The sequence below is a fragment of the Lutra lutra genome, chromosome 1, assembly GCF_902655055.1.
Source record: "Lutra lutra chromosome 1, mLutLut1.2, whole genome shotgun sequence".
NCBI lineage: Eukaryota > Metazoa > Chordata > Mammalia > Carnivora > Mustelidae > Lutra > Lutra lutra.
The window spans coordinates 203,476,411-203,501,509 of NC_062278.1; the positions used below are offsets into that span (position 1 = coordinate 203,476,411).

General features: G+C 38.2%; 1 protein-coding gene and 1 pseudogene across 4 annotated transcripts in view; one reads left to right on the plus strand and one right to left on the minus strand.

Moving 5' to 3' along the window:
• The window catches only part of DOCK3 (dedicator of cytokinesis 3), a 564,947-nt gene that overhangs the window by 414,583 nt on the left and 125,265 nt on the right, over positions 1–25,099 (minus strand). For all 4 annotated transcript variants that reach the window (XM_047693084.1, XM_047693058.1, XM_047693067.1 and 1 more), the window contains exon 3: positions 1,365–1,405. In XM_047693084.1, coding sequence (XP_047549040.1) covers positions 1,365–1,405 — 41 coding nt within the window. The remainder of the gene's footprint in view (positions 1–1,364; positions 1,406–25,099) is intronic.
• On the plus strand, positions 12,962–14,189 carry LOC125079502 (hsc70-interacting protein-like; annotated as a pseudogene).

Genomic DNA, 25,099 nt, shown 5'->3' on the forward strand with positions numbered 1-25,099 from the left:
TGTCAAATGCTTTTCTACATCTATTGAGGGGATCATATAGTTCTTTTCCTTTCTTTTGTTATTGTGGTGTATCAAGTTGATTGGTATGTGGACAGTGAATCACTTCTGCAACACAGGAATAAATCCACTTAGTTGAGGTGAATAACCCTTTTAATGTATTGTTGGATCCTATTAGCTACTATCTTGGTAAGAATTTTTTTAAGATTTTATTCATTTGTTCAGAGAGACAGACAGAGACAGAGAGCAAGTGCACAAGCAGGGAGAGCAGCAGGAAGAGCAGGCAGAGCAGGCAGAGAGAGAAGCTGACCCCCTGCTGAGCAAGTAGCCTGATGCAAGATTCAATCCCAGGACCATGGGCTCATGACCTGAGCCGAAGGCAGATGCTTAATAGACTGAGCCACCCAGGCATCCCCTTGGTAAGAATTTCTTTATCCATGTCCATCTGGGATATTGGTTTGTAATTCTCATTTTCCATGGGGTCTTTGCATAGTTTTAGGATTAAGGTAATGCTGGACTCAAAGAATGAGTTTAGAAGTCTTCCTTCCATTTCTATTTTTTGGAACAGCTTCAGAAGAATAGATATTAATTCTTTTTTAAGTGTTTGGTATAGGGGCACCTGCATGGCTCAGTCATTAAGCATCTGCCTTCAAATCAGGTCATGATTCCAGCATCCTGGGATCCAGTCTCACATCAGGCTCCCTGCGTGGCAGGAGGTCTGCTTCTCCCTCTCCCACTCCCTCTGCTTGTGTTTCCTCTCATGCTGTCAAATAAACAAATAAAATCTTTTAAATAAATAAATAAATATTTAGTGTAATTCCCTGAGAAGCTACCCGGCCCTAGATTCTTTTTTTTTTTAATTTAGATTCTTATTTGTTGGGAGATTTTTTATTACAATTTCTTTGTCTGTTGTGGGTCTGTTTAAGTTTTCTATTTCTTACTGTTTCAGTTTTGGTACTTTACATGTTTCTAGGAATTTATCCATTTCTTCCAAATTGCCCAATTTGTTGGCATGTAATTGTTTACAATATTCTCTTACAATTGTTTGTATTTCTTTGGTGTTGGTTATGAGGTCAATTTACTTTTTGTCAAATACTTGAAGGAAAAAATATTAAATATCTTAAACAGGCTTTTTCAAAATGAGTTTTGCAGCTATGATCATACATGTGTTTTCTGTCCTTTTAAAAAATATTTTAATGCTGCTGACATAAAGCAGGGTAGGGTCTAATACAGCTCTGTAAAGGAAAGAAAGTGTGTGGCTATTGTAAAAGATTAAAAGATGGACAAGTAAGAATTGTTTTTATAGCAAATAAACATACTAAGGTCACTTCTTACATTAGAAAGGGTAACAATAAACTTTTCATTACCTTTACATTTGGCTTCTTTGTTGAAACTCCTCTGTACCAACCTAAAACAAAGCATACGAAAGATATTAAATTCATATTGTCATTTTTCCCTATAAAACACATAATGAATTTTATTTATTTATATAATGCGATATTTTAGAGTGAAAAATTAATGCAAACCTTTCTAGTAAAGCCTCACTACTTATACCTTTATTGAGTACTTTAAAAGGAACAGTCTTACATTAAATACATTTCCAATTTTCTTCAAAAGATATAACTTTCAACTGAATAAAGCCCAAAAAACTAAAAAAGGCCTCAGAGGACATGTAATTCAACTCTATGAAAATTTCCAGATGAAACTGTGAGGGGCAGAAAAATGTCAAAATCATATAGCTTTTTTGGTAGTAGATAAGGACTATAGTCCAGACTTTTTGCTTCCTGATATCATTCAGTGTCCCATGCACAAAACTACACTTCGCTCATTTCTTGGCTTTCCAGATGCTAAAGTTGACATCTGTGCTTCAGTTATTGCCTCTTAGCATTCATACACAGCAATAAGAATCAAAGTTTCAATTACACAATAAAAACAATTTTCAGAGAAAGGAAATTTCATTACCAACTTTTCTCAATTCCAATCTATTATTCTCAGAGGTTTGTTATAGTTGCTCTGCTATGGTATAAGAGGGAAAAGTTCCAATGAGCTGTACTGAAAGGAGGAAGATGAAGAAAAGGACATTATTGATAATAGCTAATAATGACTGAGAGCTTACTGTTCTTAATTTCATGTACTGGAATTGACAGATTGTTCTATGTATTAACCTTTAAATCTTGCAACAAGCTATGAGGGAAAAAAATCAACTTTCCTGAAATCATAACAAACAATAAAAGAAGAAATATCCTTCTTTATGTTTAGTACAACAGCTGAAATAATAAATTTTAATAACTCAATTTAAACCTTGAGAATTTCAGTATCTTCATTTATTAAAAAGAAAAAAGTGATTTACCAAAAGTGAGATTTTATAATAGCTTAAGAAACAGAATAGAAAATGGTATCAGCAGGAATGGCAGAGAAGGATCTCCAAAAAGCCTTTCCTTAATAAAAGCAATTAGAATCCTGGCAAAAACTGCCAAAATCAAATTCTATAGAACTCTAGAAGTAAACCAAAGACCTGAAATAATCCAAATAGTACTTATTCAAGAAATCTGAATCTCGGTAAGAACAAAGACCTCTTTAACTTGTCCTTTCCCCTCACCCTTGCTGCAAGCCTTGTGTAAAATTTGAAAATGAAAAACCCCAGGAGCAAGATAACAGAGGAATAGAAGACCTAAATTTTGTCTGCTCCTAAGAATTCAGCTAGATAGTTATCAAAGCATTCTAAACACCTACAAACTTAACAGGAGATAGAAGGAAAAAATAGCAGCAATTCTATGAACAGAAAAGCCACAACTTTTGGAAGGTAGAACACGTAAAGATGTGAACCCAGATGATATTTGGGAAGATAGACAGTAGGGGGAGGGACCCTCGGTAAGCAGACTCCTGGCAAGTGACAGAGCAGCGGAACACAAAATCAGAATTTTTAGAAGTTGGTTCCACTGAGGGTGGCTAAGTGGGAGGTGGAAGCCTCGCTGGGACAGTATGGTCTCAGAACCATCGAGGTCACAGAAAGACCAGGGGTTCCTGAGTATGGCAGAGCTCCCAGGTATCAGAGTGGGGAAGCCAGCTGTAAGAAGGAGAGTGAGCTCTCACCTTGGGGTTGCCATAAACAATGATTCCCCAGCACATTTGGATCACTACTCCTCAATCAGGGACCCAACGAGCAGCAGATCCAGGGAGACTCTCCTTCCTCCCCTGGGAGGAGCAGCATGGGGAGCAGCAGCACAGGAGGAGACCACAGAAATCTGCAGGGTTTGGAAACTACAAATGGGGTCATAAGCCAGAGATAGAAACACTTGGTCACAGGCCAGATGAGCACAAGTGCAGGCTGGAGACCAGGGAAACAGGAGTGATTGACTGCTTTTCTCTGAGGGCACACGGAGGAGAAGGACCCCAAGATCTCTACTCCTCCAGGGCCACAGATTGGGAGGGCACCATTTTCATTCCATCCTCCAAAGCTGTATGGAAAGCTTTCAGAGAACAAAAGCTACCAAGAGCAAACCTGAGTAGATTCCTTAGTCTGGACCCTGGCAAGGGTGGGGCACTTCCACCTGGGCAAGACATTTGAGAATCACTGCAATAGGCCCCTTCTCCAGAAGATCAGCAAGAACATTCAGCCAGGACCAAGTTTACAGATGAAAGAGAACTGCAAATCTCCAATGCAAGGGGAATGCAGAGCATAGAATTCATGGCTTTTTCCCCATGATTCTTTCATTTTTTGAAGTTAATTTTTTAAATTTTCTTTATTTTTTTCTTTTTCTATTTTTATTTTTCCTCTTTCCTTTTATTTAAATTTTATTTTATTTTTACAGTGTTACAAGATTCATTGATTATACACCACACCCAGTGCTCCATGCAATACATGCCCTCCTTAATACCCATCACCAGGCTCACCCATCTCCTCCCCTCCCCTCTAAAACCCTCAGTTTGTTTCTCAGAGTCCACAGTCTTTCATGGTTTGTCCCCCCTTTTTCAACCAATATCTTTTTTAAATCTTTTTAAATTTTCATTTTACACTCATATTCTAACCCCTCATTGATAGAACCCCATTGTCTCTATGTGGAGATATATATATATATTTTCCTTTAAAATTTTGGGATACAGGTTCTTCTGACAAACCAATATATACCTTAAATCTAGTGTATGGCTTTGTTCTACTCTTCTACCTCATCACATTCCATCCTTTTTATTTTTAACTTTTCCCCTCTTTTCTCCACCAAATTCTTATAAATTCCCTTCTTAAAATCTTTTTAAATTCTCATCTTTACAGTCATATTCCATCACTTCACCATATTTACCCTTATCTTTGTGTATCTATACATTTTTCTTTCTTTAAAATTCTGGGAGGTGCCAAAATCTAGTACGTGACTCTGTTCTATTCATCAGCGTGATCATATTCTTTTTTTCTTTTTTCTTTTTCCTCTTTCCTTTCCCCCAGGTTTTGGGTCTCTTCTGATTTGCTTAGTGTGTATTTTTCTGGAGTCATTGTTACCCTTTGAGCATACTGTTCTCTCATTCATCTATTCTTCTCTGCAGAAAATGACAAAATGTAAAAACTCACCACAAAAAAAAAAAAAAAAAAAAAAAAAAAAAAACATTACCAACTGCCAGGGACCTAATCAATATTAACATTAGTAAGATGTCAGAACTACAGTTCAGAATGATGACTATAAAGATATTAGCTAGGCTTGAAAAAAGCATGGAGGATACTAGAGAATCCCTTTCTGGAGAAATAACTAAAATCTAACCAACTCAAAATCAAAAAAGTTATTAATGAGGGTCAATAAAAAATGGAGGTTCTAACTGCTAGGATAAATGGTGCAGAAGAGAGAACTGGTGATATAGAAGACCAAATGATGGAGAATAAAGAAGCTGAGAAAAAGAGAGAAAAACAACTATTGGATCAGAACTCGAGAAATAAGTGATACCATAAGATGAAACAATATTAGAATAATTGGGATACCAGAAGAAGAAAGAGAGAGAGGCGCAGAAGGTATATTGGAGCAAATTATAGCGGAGAACTTCCCTTACTTGGGGAATGCAAAAGGCATCAAAATCCAGGAGGCAGACAAAACCCCCCTCAAAATCAACAAAAATAGGTCAACACCCCATCATCTAATGTAAAACTAACAAGTGTCAGAGACAAAGAGAAAATCCTGAAAGCAGCTGAGGACAAGAAGTCTGTAACATACAATGGTAGAAATATTAAATTGGCAACAGAATTATCCACAGAGACCTGGCTGACCAGAAAGAACTGGTGTGATACATTCAGAGCACTAAACGAGAAAATTATGCACCCAGGAATACTATACCCAGTTAGGCTCTCATTGAAAATAAGAGGAGAGATAAAAAGCTTCCAGGACAAACAAAAATTAAAAGAATTTGCAAACACCAAATCAGCCCTACAGGAAATACTGAAAGGGGTCCTCTAAGCAAAGAGAGAGCCTAAAAGTAACACATACCAGAAAGGAACAGAGACAATATACAGTAACCGTCACCTTACAGGCAATTACAATGGCACTAAATTCATATCTTTCAATAGTTACCCTGAACACCAATGGGCTAAATACCCCAATCAAAACACACAGGGTATCAAATAGGGCGCCTGGGTGGCTCAGTGGGTTAAGCCGCTGCCTTCGGCTCAGGTCATGATCTCAGGGTCCTGGGATCGAGTCCCACATCGGGCTCTCTGCTCAGCAGGGAGCCTGCTTCCCTCTCTCTCTCTGCCTGCCTCTCTGTCTACTTGTGATCTCTGTCTGTCAAATAAATAAATAAAATCTTTAAAAAAAAAAAAACAACACAGGGTATCAGAATGGATTTAAAAAAAAAAAAGGCCTATTGATAGGCTGACTGCAAGAGACTCACTTTAGACCCAAAGACACCTCCAAATTTAAAGAGACAGGGTGGAAAACAATTTACCATGCTAATGGACATTGAAGGAAAGCTGGGGGTGGCAATCCTTATATCACATAAATTAGATTTTTAAGCCAAAGACTGTAATAAGAGATGAGGAAGGACACTATATCTTACGTAAAGGGTCTTTCCAACAAGATGATCTAACAATTTTAAATATCTATGCCCCTAACATGGGAGAAGCCAACTATATAAACCAATTAATAACAAAACCAAAGAAACACATCGACAATAATAAAATAATAGTAGGGGACTTTAACACCTACCTCACTGAAATACACAGATCATCCAAGCAAAAGATCAGCAAACACTTAAAGACCTTATATGACACACTGGACCAGATGGACATCACAGATATATTCAGAACATTCCATCCCAAAGCAATAGAATACACATTCTTCTCTAGTGCTAGTGCACATGGAACATTCTCCAGAATAGATCACATCCTGGGTCACAAATCCAGGTCTCCACCGGTACCAAAAGACTGGGATCATTCCCTGCCTACTTTCAGACCACAATGCTCTGAAACTGGAACTCAATCACAAGAGGAAAAGTGGGAAATAACTCAGATACATGGAGGCTAAAGAGCATCCTACGAAAGAATGAATGGGTCAACCAGGAAATTAAAGAAGAATTGAAAAAATTCACGGAAACAAATGAAAATGAAAACACAACTCTTCAAAATCTTTGGGACACAGCAAAGACGATCCTGAGAGGAAAGTATATAGCAATACAAGCCTTTCTCAAGAAACAAGAAAGGTCTCAAATACACAACCTAACCCTACACCTAAAGCAGCTGGACAAAGAACAGCAAAGAAAGCCTAAACCCTGCAGGAAAAGTGCTATAATTGAGGTCAGAGCAGAAATCAATCAAATAGAAACCAAAAGAACAGTCAAACAAATCAACAAAACAAGGAGCTGCTTCTTTGAAAGAATAAGACTAATAAACACCTGGCCAGACGTATCGAAAAGAAAAGAAAAAAGGACCCAAACTAATAAAATCATGAATGAAAGAGGAGAGATCACAACCAACACCAAAGAAATACAAACAATTATAAGCACATATTATGAGCAACCGTATGCCAGCAAATTAGACCATCTGGAAGAAATGGATGCATTCCTAGAGACATATAAACTATCAAAACTGAACCAGGAAGAAACAGAAAACATGAACAGACCCATAACCAGCAAGAAGATTGAAGCAGTCATCAAAAACCTCCCAACAAACAAGAGCCCAGGACCACATGGCTCCCCAGGGGAATTCTACCAAATATTCAAAGAAGAATTAACACCTATTCTCCTGAAACTCTTCCAAAAAATAGAAATGGAAGGAAAAACTTCCAAACTCATTTGACAAGACCACCATTACTTTGATCCCAAAACCAGACAAAGACCCCATCAAAAAAGAGAATTACAGACCAATATCCCTGATGAACATGGATGCAAAAATTCTCACCAAAATACTAGCCAGTAGGATCCAACAGTACATTAAAAGGATTATTCACCACGACCAAGGGGGATTTATTCCTGGGCTGCAAAGTTGGTTCAACATCCGCAAATCAATCAATGTGATACAATACATTAATAAAAGAAAGAACAAGAACCATATGATACTCTCAAGACATGCTGAAAAAGCATTTGACAAAGTACAGCATCATTTCTTTATCAAACTTCACAGTGTAGGGATAGAGGGTACCTATGTCAATATAATAAAAGCCATCTCTGAAAAACACACAGCAAATATAATTCTCAATAGGCAAAAACTGAGAGCTTTTCCCCCAAGGTCAGGAACACGGCAAGGATGTCCACTATCACCACTGCTATTCAACCTAGTACTAGAAGTCCTAGCCTCAGCAATCAGACAACAAAAAGAAATAAAAGGCATCTGAATCAGCAAAAAAGAAATCAAAACTCTCACTCTTTGCAGATGATATGATACTTATGTGGAAAACCTGAAAGATTCCACCCCAAAACTGTGAGAACTCAACAGGAATTCAGTAAAGTGTCAGGATATAAAACCAATGCATGGAAATCAGTTGCATTTCTAAATACCAACAACAAGACAGAAGAAAGAGAAATTAAGGAGTCAATCCCATTTACAATTTCACCCAAAACCATAAGATATCTAGGAATAAATCTATCCAAAAAGGCAAATAATCGGTACTCAGAAAACCATAGGATACTCATGAAAGAAACTGAGGAAGACACAAAGAAATGGAAAATGTCCCATGCTCACGGATTAGAACAAATACTGTTAAAATGTCTATGCTACCTAAAGCAATCTACACATTTAATGCAATCCCATTCATTCAAAATACCAGCAACTTTTTTCAAAGAAATAGAACAAATAATCCTAAAAATTTTTTTTTAATTTTATTTTTTTCAGTGATCCAAGCAAGATTCATTGTTTATATATCACACCTTGTGCTGCATGCAATACATGCCCTCCTTAATATCCTAAAATTTGTATGGAACGAGAAAAGAATCCAAATATTCAGAGGAATGTTGAAAAAGAAAACCAAAGCTGGTGGCATCCCAATTCCACCTGAAAACCAAATAATTGAGTCAAAAAATGGGCAGAAAACATGAAAAGACACTTCTCCAAGAAAGACATACAAATGGCTAACAGACACATGAGAAAATGTTCAACATCATTAGCCATCAGGGAAATTAAAATCAAAACCACATTGAGATACCACCTTACACCAGTTGGAATGGCAAAAATTGATAAGGGAAGAAACAACAAATGTTGGAGACAATGTGGAGAAAGGGGAACCCTCTTATATTGTTGGTGGGAATACAAGTTGGTACAGCCACTTTGGAAAACAATGTGGAGGTTCCTTAAAAAGTTAAAAATAGAGCTACCCTATGACCCAGCAATTGCACTACTGGGTATTTACCCCAAAGACACAGATGTAGTGAAAAGAAGGGGCACATGCACCCCAATGTCCATAGTAGCAATGTTTACAATAGCTAAACTGTGAAAGGAGCCGATATGCCCTTCAACAGATAAATGGACAGAGAAGATGTGGTCCATATATACAATGGAATACTACTCAGCAATCACAAAGGAAGAATACCCACCATTTGCATTGACATAGATGGAACTAGAGGAGATTATGCTAAGTGAAATAAGTCAAGCAGAGAAAGATAATTATCATATGGTTTCACTTATATGTGAAACATAAGGAACAACATGGAGGACATTAAGAGAAGGAAGGGAAAAATGAACAGGGGGAATCAGAGGGGGAGATAGACCGTGAGAGACTATGGACCCCAGGAAACAAATTGAGAGTTTCAGAGGGCTGGGGGGCTAGGGGGAAGGATTAGCCCAGTGATGGGTATTAAGGAGGGCACATACTGCAATGTGCACTGGGTGTTTTAAACACAAACAATGAACCATGGAACACTACATTATGCTGAGTGAAATAAGTCAAGCAGAGAAAGTCAATTATCATATGGTTCCACTTACTTGTGGAACATAAGGAATAACATAGAGGACATTGGGAGAAGGAAAGGAAAAGTGAATTGGGGGAAATCAGAGGGGGAGATGAAGCATGAGAGACTATGGACTCTGAGAAACAAACGGGGTTTTGGAAGGGAGGGAGTGGAAGTTGGGTGAGCCTGGTGGTGGGTATTAAAGAGGGCACATATTGCATGGAGCACTGGGTGTGGTACATAAACAATGAATCTTGGAACACTGAAAAAATAAAATTAAATAAAAAAAAACTAAAGAAGGGGACGCCTGGGTGGCTCAGTGGGTTAAAGCCTCTGCCTTCAGCTCAGGTCATGATCTCAGGGGCCTGGGATCAAGCCCTGCATCAGGCTCTCTGCTCAGTGGGAGCCTGCTTCCCCTGCTCTCTCTGCCTGCCGCTCTGCCTACTTGTGATCTCTCTCTCTGTCAAATAAATAAATTTTTTAAAAAACGAATGAAGTACTATATGGTAACTAACATAATAAAAAAATTTTAAAAGAATTACAAATTAAAACAACAATAAGATACTATTACATATCTACCATAAAGGCCAAAATCAAAATATTGACAACACCAAATTCTGATAAGGATTTGGAGCAACAGGAACTTTCATTCATTGCTGGTGGGAATCCAAAATGGTACAGCCATTTTGTGAGGTTGTTTGGCAGTTTCTTACAAACCTAAATATACTCTTACCATTTGATTCATAAGGCTGACTCTCTGGTATTTACTCAAATGAAGTGAACATTTATGTCCACACAAAAACCTGCACCTGGATATTTATAGCAACTTTATTCATAACTGCCAAAATGTGGAAGCAACCAAGATGACCTTCAGGTAAGTGGATAAATAAACAGTGGTACATCCAGACACTGGTATATTATTTAGGGATAAAAAGATATAATCTATCAAGCCACAAAAAAAATGAAGGAACTTAAAGTGTGTATTACTAAATGAGAAAAGCCAATCTGAAAATGTCACATACTATGATTCCAACTATATGACACTGATAAAAGGCAATACCATGGAGAGACAGTAAAAAGATCCATGATTGGCAAGGGTTGGAGGGAGGAAGGGATAAACAGGTGCAGAGAATTTTTAGGGCAGGGACACTATTCTGTATGACACTATAATGGTGGATACATGTTATCAAACATTTATCCAAACCAAGAGAATGTACTACACAAAGAGTGAACCCTGATGTATACTCTGGATCTTGGGTGACAATGATGTGCCAACATAGGTTCACTGATTTTAACAAATGTACCCATTCTGGTGTGGATGTTGATAGTGGAAGAGGCTGTACATGTGTGGAGGTAGGAGATATGTGGGAATTCTCTATACTTTCTGTGCAGTTTTTCTGGCAGCCTAAAACTACTCTAAAAAATAAAGCATATTTTTTAATGCACTTTCTGTATGACTCTCCAACCCCAACTCGAAGTATTTACCCAATAGGAAAAAAAAATCCATACGAAAATCTATATACAACATTTATAACATTTATTTATAATCTCCAAAAATAAAGCAACTCAAAGTCTATCAATGGTTACATGGATAAATAAAATGTGGCTTAAATCTGTATGAGGAAATACTACTTGGAAAAAAACGAGCCATAGATACATACAACATGAATGAATTTTTTTTAAGATTTTATTTATTTATTTGACACAGAGAGAGAGAGAGATCACAAGTACACAGAGAGGCGGCAGAGAGAGAGGGGGAAGCAGGCTCCCCGCCAAGCAGAGAGCCCGATGCGATGTGGGGCTTGATCCCAGGACCCTGAGATCATGACCTGAGCCGAAGGCAGAGGCTTTAACCCACTGAGCCACCCAGGCGCCCCAACATGAATGAATTTTAATGCATTATGCAAAGTGATAAAAAAAAGCCAGACACAACAAGCTATATAACGTATGATCCCACTTATATAACATTCTAGAAAACACAAAATTAGAGGGACAGAAAATAAATCAGTGGTTGCCAGGGCTGGGGGAAAGGGATTAAGAAGGAAGGTTGATTACAAGGAGCCTGATGTTACATTTAGGGGAGAGAAAAAAAAGTTCTGTATCCTAACTGTGGTGATAGTTACAAAAGTATACATTTATCAAAATTCACAGAAATATACTCCATAAAGGATGACATTCACTGCACATAAGTTATGCCCCAATAACCTGACTAAAGCAAACACACACACATACACACAGACAACAGGATAACATTTCACATCTACCACATTGGTTAGAATTTTTCTTTTAAATTCTAACAATAGCAGGTGTTGGCAAGGGAATATAGAGCAATCAGGTATCAGGGTGATAATAAATGGTCCCCATTTTCAAAAACAAAGCAGTATTTATTATATGCATATTGTATGACACTGAAATTCTACTTCTGTATATTATCCCCTATACAATAGCATTGAATTGGGGATAGTACTGCATTCTAGAGAAATTTTTGGAAATCTGTGGGAATTCTGAGTTGCCAAAGACATTAAAAATATTTATATTTTCAAAATGCAAAAATTCTTAGAAGAAAAAAAAAGTGTAGATCTTCATGACCTTGGGTTAAACACTGGTTTTACACACAAGTAACAGAAAAAAATAAATAAATTTGACTTCACCAAAATTAAAAGCTTTGTTCCTCAAAGGACATCAAAAAATTAAAATACAACCCACATACTGGGCAAAAATATTTATAAATCATATACCTGATAAGAGACCTGTATCTAGAATACACGAAGAACTCACAACTAAATGAAAAGATAATTTTTTAAACAAACAAGGAGCCCGATGTGGGACTTGATCCCTGAGATCATGACCTGAGCTGAAGGCAGATGCTTAACCCACTGACCCACCCAGGCACCCCCAGACAAAAGAGTTAAATAAACACTTTTCCATAGAAGATACACAAATGGCCAATAAAAACATGAAAAGAAGTTCAACATCATTAGTCATTAAAGAAATAAAAATCAAAACCATAATGAGATACCATTTCTCCCCCAATGAAATGGGTGCAATGACAAACACAGACAGTAACAAGTATTAGCAATGATATGGAGATATTGGAACTCTTGTACATTACTGACAGGTTTGTAAAATGGTGCAGCCACTTTAGAAGACAGTTTGCTAGTTCCTCAAAATGTTAAAGATAAAACTACCATATGACCCAACAATTCCCCTTACGTATATAACAAAGAAAATTTTTTATTAACAGGTATTCAAACAACTATTTGCACACAAATGTTCACAGTAGCACTATTCACAACAGCCAAAAGGTGAAAACAACCCAAATGTCTGTCCAATGATGAATGGATAAATAAAATATGGTATATGCCTACAATGAAATACTACTTAACCATAAGAATAAATCAAGTTCTTTTTTTAAGATTTTATTTATTTATTTGATGGAGAGAGAGACAGCACAAGAAAGGGGAGTAGCAGGCAGAGGGAGAAGCAAGCTCCCCACTGAGCACCGAGCCTGATGTGGAGATCGATCCCAGGACCCCAGAATCATGACCTGAGCAGAAGGCAGACACTTAACTGACTGAGCCACCAAGGCGCCAAAAAGAAATCAAGTTCTGCCCTTCCACACGATCACGCTGAGTTAGTACCCGCGCCTGGAATCGGGTCGCAACCTCAGCCGCGCCTGCCGCCTGCTACTGCCTCCGGACCATGGACCCCCGCAAAGTGAGCGAGCTTCGGGCTTTCGTGAAAATGTGTAAGCAGGATCCGAGCGTTCTGCACACCGAGGAAATGCATTTCCTGCGGGAGTGGGTGGAGAGCATGGGGGGTAAAATACCACCTGCCACTCATAAAACTAAATCAGAAGACAGTATCAAGGAAGAAAAACCAGATAGTAAGAAGGCAGAGGAAAACATAAAGACAGATGAACCATCAAGTGAGGAGAGTGATCTAGAAATTGACAATGAAGGTGTGATTGAACCAGATACCGATGCCCCTCAAGAAATGGGAGATGAAAATGTAGAGATAACCGAGGAAATGATGGATCAGGCAAATGATAAAAAAGTGGCTGCCATTGATGCCCTAAATGATGGTGAACTACAGAAAGCCATTAGCTTGTTCACAGATGCCATCAAACTAAATCCTCGCTTGGCCATTCTGTATGCCAAGAGAGCCAGTGTCTTCATCACATTACAGAAGCCAAATGCTGCCATTCGAGACTGTGACAGAGCTATTGAAATAAATCCTGATTCAGCTCAGCCTTATAAGTGGCGTGGGAAAGCACATAGACTTCTGGGCCATTGGGAAGAAGCAGCACATGATCTTGCCCTTGCTTGTAAACTGGATTATGATGAAGATGCTAGTGAATGCTGAAAGAAGTTCAACCGAGGGCCCAGAAAATTGCTGAACATCGGAGAAAATATGAGCGAAAACGTGAAGAGCGAGAGATCAAAGAAAGAATAGAAAGGGTTAAGAAGGCTCGGGAAGAACATGAGAGAGCCCAGAGGGAGGAAGACGCCAGACGACAATCAGGAGCTCAGTATGGCTCTTTCCCGTGGCTTTCCTGGGGGAATGCCTGGTAATTTTCCTGGAGGAATGCCTGGAATGGCAGGGGGGATGCCTGGAATGGCAGGAATGCCTGGGCTCAATGAAACTCTTAGTCATCCGGAAGTTCTTGCAGCCATGCAGGATCCAGAAGTTATGGTGGCCTTCCAGGATGTGGCCCAGAACCCAGCGAATATGTCAAAATATCAGAGCAACCCAAAGGTTATGAATCTCATCAGTAAATTGTCAGCCAAATTTGGAGGTCAAGCATAATGCCCTTATGACAAATAAAGCCCTTGCTGAAGGAAAAGCAACTTTGATCACCTAATGGATGTCGCAATAATACAAACCAGTGTACCTCCGACCTTCTCATGAAGAAAGCTGGGGTGCTGTGAAGAGAATCCCTACCCCTCTGCTCCCCATGCAACTGAAACATTCTACAATTGTTGCCATTAGGGTATTCATTCAGATAATGTTTTCCTACTAGGAACTACAAACTTTAAACACTTTTTAAACCTTAAAAATATTTATAAACATATTAAAAGGGTATGTTAGTCCCTAAAAAAAAAAAAAAAAGAAATCAAGTTCTGATACATGCTTCAACATGGATGAAACATGAACACTGTGCTAAAAGAAGCCAGACACAAATTAAATAATTACATTTATATGAAATTTCCAGAATAGGCAACCCCACAGAGAGAAAATAGATTAGTGGTTGCCAGGGGCTGGGGTAGAAAATTATTGCAAGTGTTTACTAATAGGAGTGGGGTTTCTTTCTCAGGTTATAAAAATATTCTAAAATTAGTGGTGATAGTTGCACAACTCTATACCATAAAACCAGTGAACTGTATGTCTTTAAAGGGTGAATTTTATGGTATGTGAATTATATCTCAATAAATCTATTTTAAAGGGAAAGAAGGCAGGTTAGCACTGGGTCTGAAAAGGTTGAGAATTATGTCCTTAGAAAATTTCCTATATATATGCACTAGGAGACATTTACAGGAAAGCTCTGTTGCCTTTAATATACACAATATCAAAGTACTGGTCATCACTGTTCCATACTTGCTCATATTTCATAAATCCTTGAGGCTACCTTGTTAAATCTTATGAAAATTCATTTTTTTATCTGACTGCAATGCCATTCATGTTAACATCTTTTTTTGTTTTTTTTCTTTTTTTGCATAAAAATATTTTTAATCACCCCAAGCATATTTACATTTTTTTAATTTATTTTCAGTGTAACAGTATTCATTGTTTTTGCACCACACCCAGTGCTCCATGCAACATCTTAATCTCCCTTGTACTACTCAACAAAAAACCATGAGAGACTATGGACTCTGAAAAACAATCTGAGGGGTTTGAAGCGGCGGGGGGTGGGAGGTTGGGGGAACCAGGTGGTGGGTATTAGAGAGGGCACGGATTGCATGGAGCACTGGGTGTGGTGCAAAACAAGGAATACTGTTATGCTGAAAATTAAAAAAATAAAATAAATTAAAAAAAAAACCATTGAGAAACCATGTAATCCATACGTCTCAATATAACTAACAGGTGTTTTGGTACAAATGATTATATGTCACTTAATTTTTTATGTTTTTATAAAATGATAATAAGAGAATAATTAGGATTAATCACCACTTCAGGATTTCATGTAAACACTTAAACAGATAACATATGTTTACAAAGGTGAGTAATTTCTCATCCAATGACTTCTCACAATATTGTTTATCAAAAGCAGTTTCCTTAACTAAATATATATGTATTAGAGTGCAATATAAACTCTTGCTTCTCAGTGGGAGGTCAGAGGACAGAGGAGAGGAAGATTGAAATCAGTTTTGTAGAGTACAAAGCAGCTTCAAAAACACAACACTATCACCTCCATGGGATGCCACCATTGTGAGGGTCATGAGGACTGTGCTCAATAATTCTAGGCATCGCCTTTTCTTAAAGCCAAATATCTGCTACAAATTTTACTAAATGTACTCATTCTATGCAAGATTTAGAACTGGAGAGTGAAGAAATGTAAGAAGAAAAGAGAGAAGGAAGTAGAAAGAAAACTCATTCCTTTTAGGTTTTTATATATATCTAACAAAGGTTTATATCTTCTCAGATAAGAAATTTTAAAAAATCAACTCAAATATTTCCAAAATCATTAAGAACCAACAGGAAAGAGATGTTTTTAGTTAGTAAGCACAATAAAGCATCTTTTAAATGTCTGGTTTTCCTGACCTCAGGGGAAAAGCTCTCAAGTTTTCCACAATGAGAATGATATTCACTATGGGTTTTTCATAGATGGCTTTTATGATATTGAGGTAGGTACCATCTATCCCTACATTGTGAAGAGTTTTGATCAAGAAAGGATGCTGTCCACTATTGCCACTGCTATTCAACATAGTACTAGAAGTCCTAGCCTCAGCAATCAGACAACAAAAACAAATAAAAGGCATCCAAATCAGCAAAGAAGAAATCAAATTCTCACTCTTTGCAGATGACTTTATGTGGAAAACCCAAAAGACTCCATTTCAAAACTGCTAGAACTCACACAGGAATTCAGTAAAGTGTCAGGATATAAATTATAAAGCTGATATCAGTTACATTTCTATACACCAACAGAAAGACAGAAGAAAGAGAAATTAAGGAGTCAATCTCATTTACAACTGCACCCAAAACCATAAGATACCTAGGAATAAACCTAACCAAAGAGGCAAAGAATCTGTACTCAGAAAACTATAAAGTACTCATGAAAGAAACTGAGGAAGACACAAAGAAATGGAAAAACGTTCCATGTTCATGGACTGGAAGAACAAATAGTGTGAAAATGTCTATGCTATCTAAAGCAATAGACACATTTAATGCAATCTCTATCAAAATGCCATCAATTTTTTCAAAGAAATGGAACAAATAATAAAAGACCCCGAATAACCAGAGGAATGTTGAAAAAGAAAACCAAAGCTGGTGGCATCACAATTCCAGACTTCAAGATCTATTACAAAGCTGTCATCATCAAACAGTATGGTACTGGCACAAAAACAGACACATAGATCAATGGAACAGAACAGAGAGCCCAGAAATAGACCCTCAACTCTATGGTCAACTAATCTTCAACAAAGCAGGAAAGAATGTTCAATGGAATAAAGACAGTCTCTTCAACAAATAGTCTTAGGGGACGCCTGGGTGGCTCAGTTGGTTAAGCAGCTGCCTTCAGCTCAGGTCATGATCCCAGCGTCCTGGGATCGAGTCCCACATCGGGCTCCTTGCTCATCAGGGAGCCTGCTTCTCCCTCTGCCTCTGCCTGCCATTCTGTCTGCCTGTGCTTGCTCTCCCTCCCTCTCTCTCTCTGACAAATAAATAAATAAAATCTTAAAAAAAAATAGTGTTGGGAATATTGGACAGACACATGCAGAATAATGAAACTGGACCATTTCCTTACACGACACACAAAAATAGACTCAAAATGCAAGAAGGACCTCAATGTGAGATAGGAATCCATCAAAATCGTTGAGGAGAACACAGGCAGCAACCTCTTCGAACCTCAGCCACAGCAACTTCTTCCTAGAAACATCACCAAATGCAAGGGAAGCCAGGGCATACATGAACTATTGGGACTTCATCAAGATCAAAAGCTTCTGCACAGCAAGGGAAAGAGTCAACAAAACCAAAAGACAACTAACAGAATAAGAGAAGATATTTGCAAATGACATAGCAGGTAAAGGGCTAGCATCCAAAATCTATAAAGAACTTATCAAACTCAACACCCAAAGAACAAATCATCCAATCAAGAAATGGGCAGAAGACATGAACAGACATTTCTGTGAAGAAAACATCCAGATGGCCAACAGACACATGAAAAAGTGCTCAACATCACTTGGCATCAGGGAAATACAAATCAAAACCACAATAAGATACCACCTCACACCAGTCAGAATGGCTAAAATGAACAAGTCAGGAAACGACAGATGTTGGTAAGGATGTGGAGAAAGGAGAACCCTCCTACACTGTTGGTGGGAATGCAAGCTGGTGTAGCCACTCTGAAAACAGTATGGAGGTTTCTCAAAAGGTTGAAAACAGAGCTACCCTACAACCCAGCAATTGCACTACTGGGTATTCACCCTAAAGATAAAAATGTAGTGATCCGAAGGGGCACGTACACCTGAATGTTTATAGCAGCAATGTCCACAATGGCCAAACTATGGAAAGAACCTAGATGCCCATCAACAGATGAATGGATAAAGAAGATGTGGTAGATATATACAATGGAATACTATGCAGCCATTAAAAAATCTTGCCATTTGCAACAACATGGATGGAACTAGAGGGTATTATGCTGAGTCAAATAGGTCAATCAGAGAAAGACAATTATCATGTGATCTCTCTGATATAAGGAATCTGAGAGGCAGTGCAGGGGGCCACGGGGGGCAGGTTGGGGAAAAAATGGAACAAGATGGGACCAGTGAGGGAGACACACCATAAATGACTCTTAATCTCAGGAAAAAACTGAGGGTTGTGGGAGGTGTGGCAGGAGTGATGGGGTGGCTGGGTTATGGACATTGGGGAGGGTATGTGCTATGTTGAGTGCTGTGAATTGTGTAAGACTGATGATTCACAGACCTGTACCCCTGAAGCAAATAATACATTATATCTTAATTTTTTTTAAAAGTCTGATTTTCGGGGCACCTGGGTGGCTCAGTGGGTTAAGCTGCTGCCTTCGGCTCAGGTCATGATCTCAGAGTCCTGGGATCGAGCCCCACATCGGGCTCTCTGCTCAGCAGGGAGCCTGCTTCCTCCTCTCTCTCTGCCTGCCTCTCTGCCTGCTTGTGATCTCTCTGTCAAATAAATAAATAAAATCTTTAAAAAATAAACAAATAAAAAATAAAAGTCTGATTTTCTATTATAAGAACCCTGGACAACCTACCTTTGTAGCTATAAATGTCTCCTTCCATTTTCCTCATTGATCTTTGACTTACCAGGATTTCACAGTGCTGGGGTGAAATGACATTGGTCATATCGCCAGAGGCCTCATCTATTTCACTGTCACCATATGCATTTATTTGAAGGGTATACTAGAGTCTTTCCCATCTTAAATCAACATCTGATGGTTTGATCACTATTAGGAACTTAACATTCAGACACATTTTGTCCTCTAACATTTTCAGATCTCAATTTTTATAGAAAATGGAATGAGGAAAGGAAGGCATTATTACAACATTCAAGATTATAATTTACTACAAAGACTTTTCTCTTCAGGAAATCAATTATCACGTATGTCTTTGACTTAATTCATAATACTATGATTGAATTCTAAAAAGTGCTAAACAAGTGTTGCCTCCAAAAACACCAGATCTTCCCTTCCTCAATAACTCATTGTAACTCTAACTTCTAAGCTAGGGACGTTACTCATAGAAATATTGTGAGAAAAACAGAATTCTTTATTTCACCCAAATGTCTGGTGATGAAACTTTCCCAATGCAAGAACTACTGGGAAAAGTTTGGGTGTTGTCTTCAAATTCCAAAAGCAAAGTATACCTCTTTGAGTCACAGTTATTCCTCTGCTCAAACTGTCTAATATCATCCCATCTCAAAGTAAAATCCAAAGTCCTTACTAGAGGCTCTACTGATCTCATCTCCCACTACTCTCTCTGTTACTCCCCAATCAACCCTTCTATTGAAGCCACACCAGTCTCCCTACAATTCCTTCAACTCACTAAGCAAGCTGCCACACTCCAGGCCTTTACACTTTTTGCACATATGCCTGGACTGCTCTTCTCCCAGAAAACGACGGGACTGCTTCCCTACCTCCATGTGTTCTCTGCCCAAATGTTATCTTTTCAGGAAGACCTTCCATATCATCCTATATAAATACATAGAAGAAGCCCCCCACCCCACCCCAATGCACACAGCCATTGTGTGCTGCTTTCTCTTTTATCCTTTAATCTTCTCAATGAGAACAAGGACTTTGCTTTATTTTTTTACAGCTGAGTGCCAGGAGCTAAAATAGTGCTTCACTTCCATTAGGCCTCAAATATTTGGTGACTGAAAGAATGAATGAATCTCTAACTTATGGGGTGATAATACCTATCTGGCAAGTTCACTGATAAAATTAGCATTGATAGGGTGCCTGGGTGGCTCAGTGGGTTAAAGCCTCTGCCTTCGGCTCAGGTCATGATCCCAGGGTCCTGAGATCGAGTCCCGCATCAGGCTCTCTGTTTAGCGGCGAGCCTGCTTCCCTCTCTCTCTCTGCCTGCCTCTCTACTTGTGATCGCTGTCAAATAAATAAATAAAATCTTTGAAAAAATTAGCATTGATATATGTAAAGTGCTTTACACAATGTCTGACACATTGTAGTAACTCAGTTATGGGGTGAGCCGGGTGTGACAGAGGAATAATATACACAAACCTCTAACCCTAAACTAACTTACAGACTAAAGAACACTTCAAGTGGAGACTTTACTGAAGTGATTGGACTTATAAAATAAAATAACTGCAGCCTTAACTTTCTTAATATAAATGGTATTCATTCTAAGAAACATTAGGTGTTCAAAATTACAAATTCCTAAACAGATCTCTTAACTCATTTTTGGAAAACTAGGGATGTAAATTTTTTTTTTATTTTCAGCATAACAGTATTCATTGTTTTTGTACCATACCCAGTGCTCCATGCAGTCCGTGCCCTCTCTAATACCCACCACCTGGTTCCCCCAACCTCCCACCCCCCCACCTCTTCTAACCCTTCAGATTGTTTTTCAGAGTCCATAGTCTCATTGTTCACCTCCCCTTCTAATTTCCCCCAACTGCCTTCTCCTAACTCCCCATGTCCTCCATGCTATTTGTTATGCTCCACAAATAAGTGAAACCATATGATAATCGACTCTCTCTGCTTGACTTATTTCACTCAGCATAACCTCTTCCAGTCCCGTCCATATTGCTACAAAAGTTGGGTATTCATCCTTTCTGATGGAGGCATAATACTCCACAGTGTATATGGACCACATCTTCCTTATCCATTCGTCCGTTGAAGGGCATCTTGGTTCTTTCCACAGTTTAGCAACCGTGGCCATTGCTGCTATAAACATTGGGGTACAGATGGCCCTTCTTTTCACTACATCTGTGTCTTTGGGGTAAATACCCAGTAGTGCAATTGCAGGGTCATAGGGAAGTTCTATTTTTAATTTCTTGAGGAATCTCCACACTGTTCTCCAAAGTGGCTGCACCAACTTGCATTCCCACCAACAGTGTAAGAGTGTTCCCCTTTCTCCACATCCCCTCCAACACATGTTGTTTCCTGTCTTGTTAATTTTAGCCATTCTAACTGGTGTAAGGTGATATCTCAATGTGGTTTTAATTTGAATCTCCCTGATGGCTAGTGATGATGAACATTTTTTCATGTGTCTGATAGCCATTTGTATGTCTTCACGTTACCTGATTTCAAGTTTTACTACAAAGCTGTGATCACCAAGACAGCATGGTACTGGCATAAAAATAGACACATAGACCAGTGGAAGAGTAAAGAGCCCAGATATGGACCCTCAACTCTATGGTCAGTTAATCTTCGACAAAACAGGAAAAAATATACAGTGAAAAAAGACAGTCTCTTCAATAAATGGTGCTGGGAAAACTGGGCAGCTATATGTAGAAGAATGAAACTCGACCATTCTCTTACACCGTACACAAAGATAAACTCAAAATGGATAAAAGACCTCAATGTGAGACAGGAATCCATCAGAATCCTAGAGGAGAACATAGGCAGTAATCTCTTCAATATCAGCCACAGCAACTTCTTTCAAGATATGTCTCCAAAGGCAAAGGAAACAAAAGCCAAAATAAACTTTTGGGACTTCATCAAAATCAAAAGCTTCTGCACAGCAAAGGAAACATTCAACAAAACAAAGAGGCAACCCACGGAATGGGAGAAGATATTTGCAAATGACAGTACAGACAAAAGATTGATATCCAAGATCTATAAAGAACTCCTCAAACTCAACACACACAAAACAGACAATCATATCAAAAAATGGGCAGAAGATATGAACAGACATTTCTCCAATGAAGACATACAAATGGCTATCAGACACATGAAAAAATGTTCATCATCACTAGCCATCAGGGAGATTCAAATTAAAACCACATTGAGATATCACCTTACACCAGTTAGAATGGCCAAAATTAGCAAGACAGGAAACAACATATGTTGGAGGGGATGTGGAGAAAGGGGAACACTCTTACACTGTTGGTGGGAATGCAAGTTGGTGCAGCCACTTTGGAGAACAGTGTGGAGATTCCTCAAGAAATTAAAAATAGAACTTCCCTATGACCCTGCAATTGCACTACTGGGTATTTACCCCAAAGACACAGATGTAGTGAAAAGAAGGGCCATCTGTACCCCAATGTTTATAGCAGCAATGGCCACGGTTGCTAAACTGTGGAAAGAACCAAGATGCCCTTCAACGGACGAATGGATAAGGAAGATGTGGTCCATATACACGGTGGAGTATTATGCCTCCATCAGAAAGGATGAATACCCAACTTTTGTAGCAACATGGATGGGACTGGAAGAGATTATGCTGAGTGAAATAAGTCAAGCAGAGAGAGTCAATTATCATAGGGTTTCACTTATTTGTGGAGCATAACAAATAGCATGGAGGACATGGGGAGTTAGGAGAAGGCAGTTGGGGGAAATTGGAAGGGGAGGCGAACAATGAGAGACTATGGACTCTGAAAAACAATCTGAAGCGTTTGAAGAGGTGGGGGGATGGGAGGTTGGGGGAACCAGGTGGTGGGTATTAGAGAGGGCACGGACTGCATGGAGCACTGGGTATGGTACAAAAACAATGAATACTGTTATGCTGAAAATAAATTTTAAAAAATGATTAAAAAAATAAAAGAAATATGAGAGCTAAAATAAACCAAAATGTCTCTTTTGATTTAATATCTTAAAACATAGACTGGCCTAAGAGAATAAGCTTATTTTCTTAGTCTATATAGTTCATTACTGGGTATACAGTTTTTCATGAAAAGCCAAACAGGTTTCTGCTAAGCTAGGTTTCTGCTAAACTAGGTTTACAAAAATGCTTTATAACATCAAACTCATCAACACAAGAAATAAGAGTCACTATTGAGAAATGTCCTCTACTGAAGAGAGTCAGGAAAATACCTAGCACCAAGTAAACAAAGTAAAATGCAAATTGTAATCCCACTTAAAAAAATCAATGCAAATCATAATCTCACTTTTTAAAAATTCTTTATAAAAGGTTCACAAAATAAGCTAGAAAATGGCAAAAAGTAGAAAAGTACAGTAGAAAAATAACAGTAAAACCAAAAGATCTAGGATATTAACTGAACCATAAAAAAATACATTAGATTTTAGTAACTGGGTAAAAGCATATAGTGATCCTGTGACACAAATGTCTAATAAAAAAGTTTGCTTATAGAATTCATATTTCTCCAGTCTTGGCCTCATTTGAATTAGAAACAGTTCCATGCTATGTAAATCTTCACCCAGACATCATAATCCTAGTGGCAATCACTGAAAAAATTACACATATGCATTTCATCAGGTTAAACATCATTGACTGTATTTACTAAAAATAGTAATATCACCTAAAATAAATTTTAAAAGTATATACTAGTGAAATTAGAAAATGTATTAATGTATATCCAAAAATTCTACATTAAAAAAATCACAAGCCTAACCTCTAAAAAATGTAATTTTCTTTTTTTACGTAATTTTATTTTTTTCGTGTTCCAAGATTCATTGTTTATGCACCACACCCAGTGCTCCATGCCATATAGTGTGTGTGTGTGTGTTCCTTATCCATTCATCAGTTGATGGACATTTGGGTTCTTTCCAGAATTTGGCTATTGTTGATAGTGCAGCATGTGCCCCTTCAAATCACTATTTTTGTATTCTTTGGGTAAATACCTAGGAGTGCAATTCCTGGGTCACAGGATAGTTCTACTTTTAGCTTTTTGAGTAATTTCCATACTGTTTTCCAGAGTGGATGCACCAGTTTGCATTCCCACCAAGAGTGTAAGACTATTCCCCATTCTCTGCATCATGGCCAACATCATCTGTTTCCTGACTTGTTAATTTAGGCATTCTGACTGGTGCAAGGTCTTATCTCATTGTGGTTTTGATTTGTACTTCCCTGATGCCAAGTGATACTGACTGAGCATTTTTCATGTCTGTTAGCCATGTATGTCTTCTTTGGAGAAATGTCTATTCATGTCTTCTGCTCATACCTTGCCTGGATTATTCGTTTTTTGGGTGTTCAGTTTAATAAATTCTTTTAATTTATTTTCAGCATAACAGTATTCATTGTTTTTGCACCACACCCAGTGCTCCATGCAATCTGTGCCCTCTCTAATACCCACCACCTGGTTCCCCCAACCTCCTACCCCCTGCCGCTTCAAACCCCTCAGATTGTTTTTCAGAGTCCATAGTCTCTCATGGTTCACCTCCCCTTTGGATACTAGCCTTTTGTCTGATAAGACATTGCAAATATCTTCTTCATTCCATAGGTTGCCTTTTAGTTTTGTTGTTTCCTTTGCTGTTTATCTTGATGAAGCTCTTTATCTTGATGAAGTCCCAGGAGTTCATTTTTGCTTTCGTTTCTCTTGCCTTTAAAGACATGTATAGCAAGAATTTGCTGCTGTCGAGGTCAAAGAGACTGCAGCCTGTGTTTGCATCTAGGGTTTTGACAGATTCCTGCCTTACATTTAGGTCTTTCATCCATTTTGAAATTATTTCTGTGTATGGTATAATAAAATGGACCAGTTTCATTCTTCTGCATGTAGCTGTCCAATTTTCCCAACACCATTTATTGAAGAGACTGTCATTTTTCCATTGGATGTTCTTTCCAGCTTTGTCAAAAATTAGTTGAACACAGAGGTGGAGGTCTATTTCTGGGTTTTCTATTCTGTTCCATTGATCTACGTGTCTGTTTTTATACAGTACTATACTGTCTTGATGATTACTACTTTGTAATACAGCTTGAAGTCTGAAACTGTGATGCCTTCTGCTTTGGTTTTCTTTTTCAGCATTCCTCTGGCAATTATTCTTCTGGCATTAAAAACCCTCTGGGGTCTTTTACGGTACCACACAATTTTAGGATTTTTTGCTCTTCTTGTTCTGTGAAAAAATGCTGGTGTTTTTTTTTTTTTTTCTGGTTTCCATATGTAAATTTTTTGGTTTTTGTTTTATATCCTCTATTTTTTTATTTTT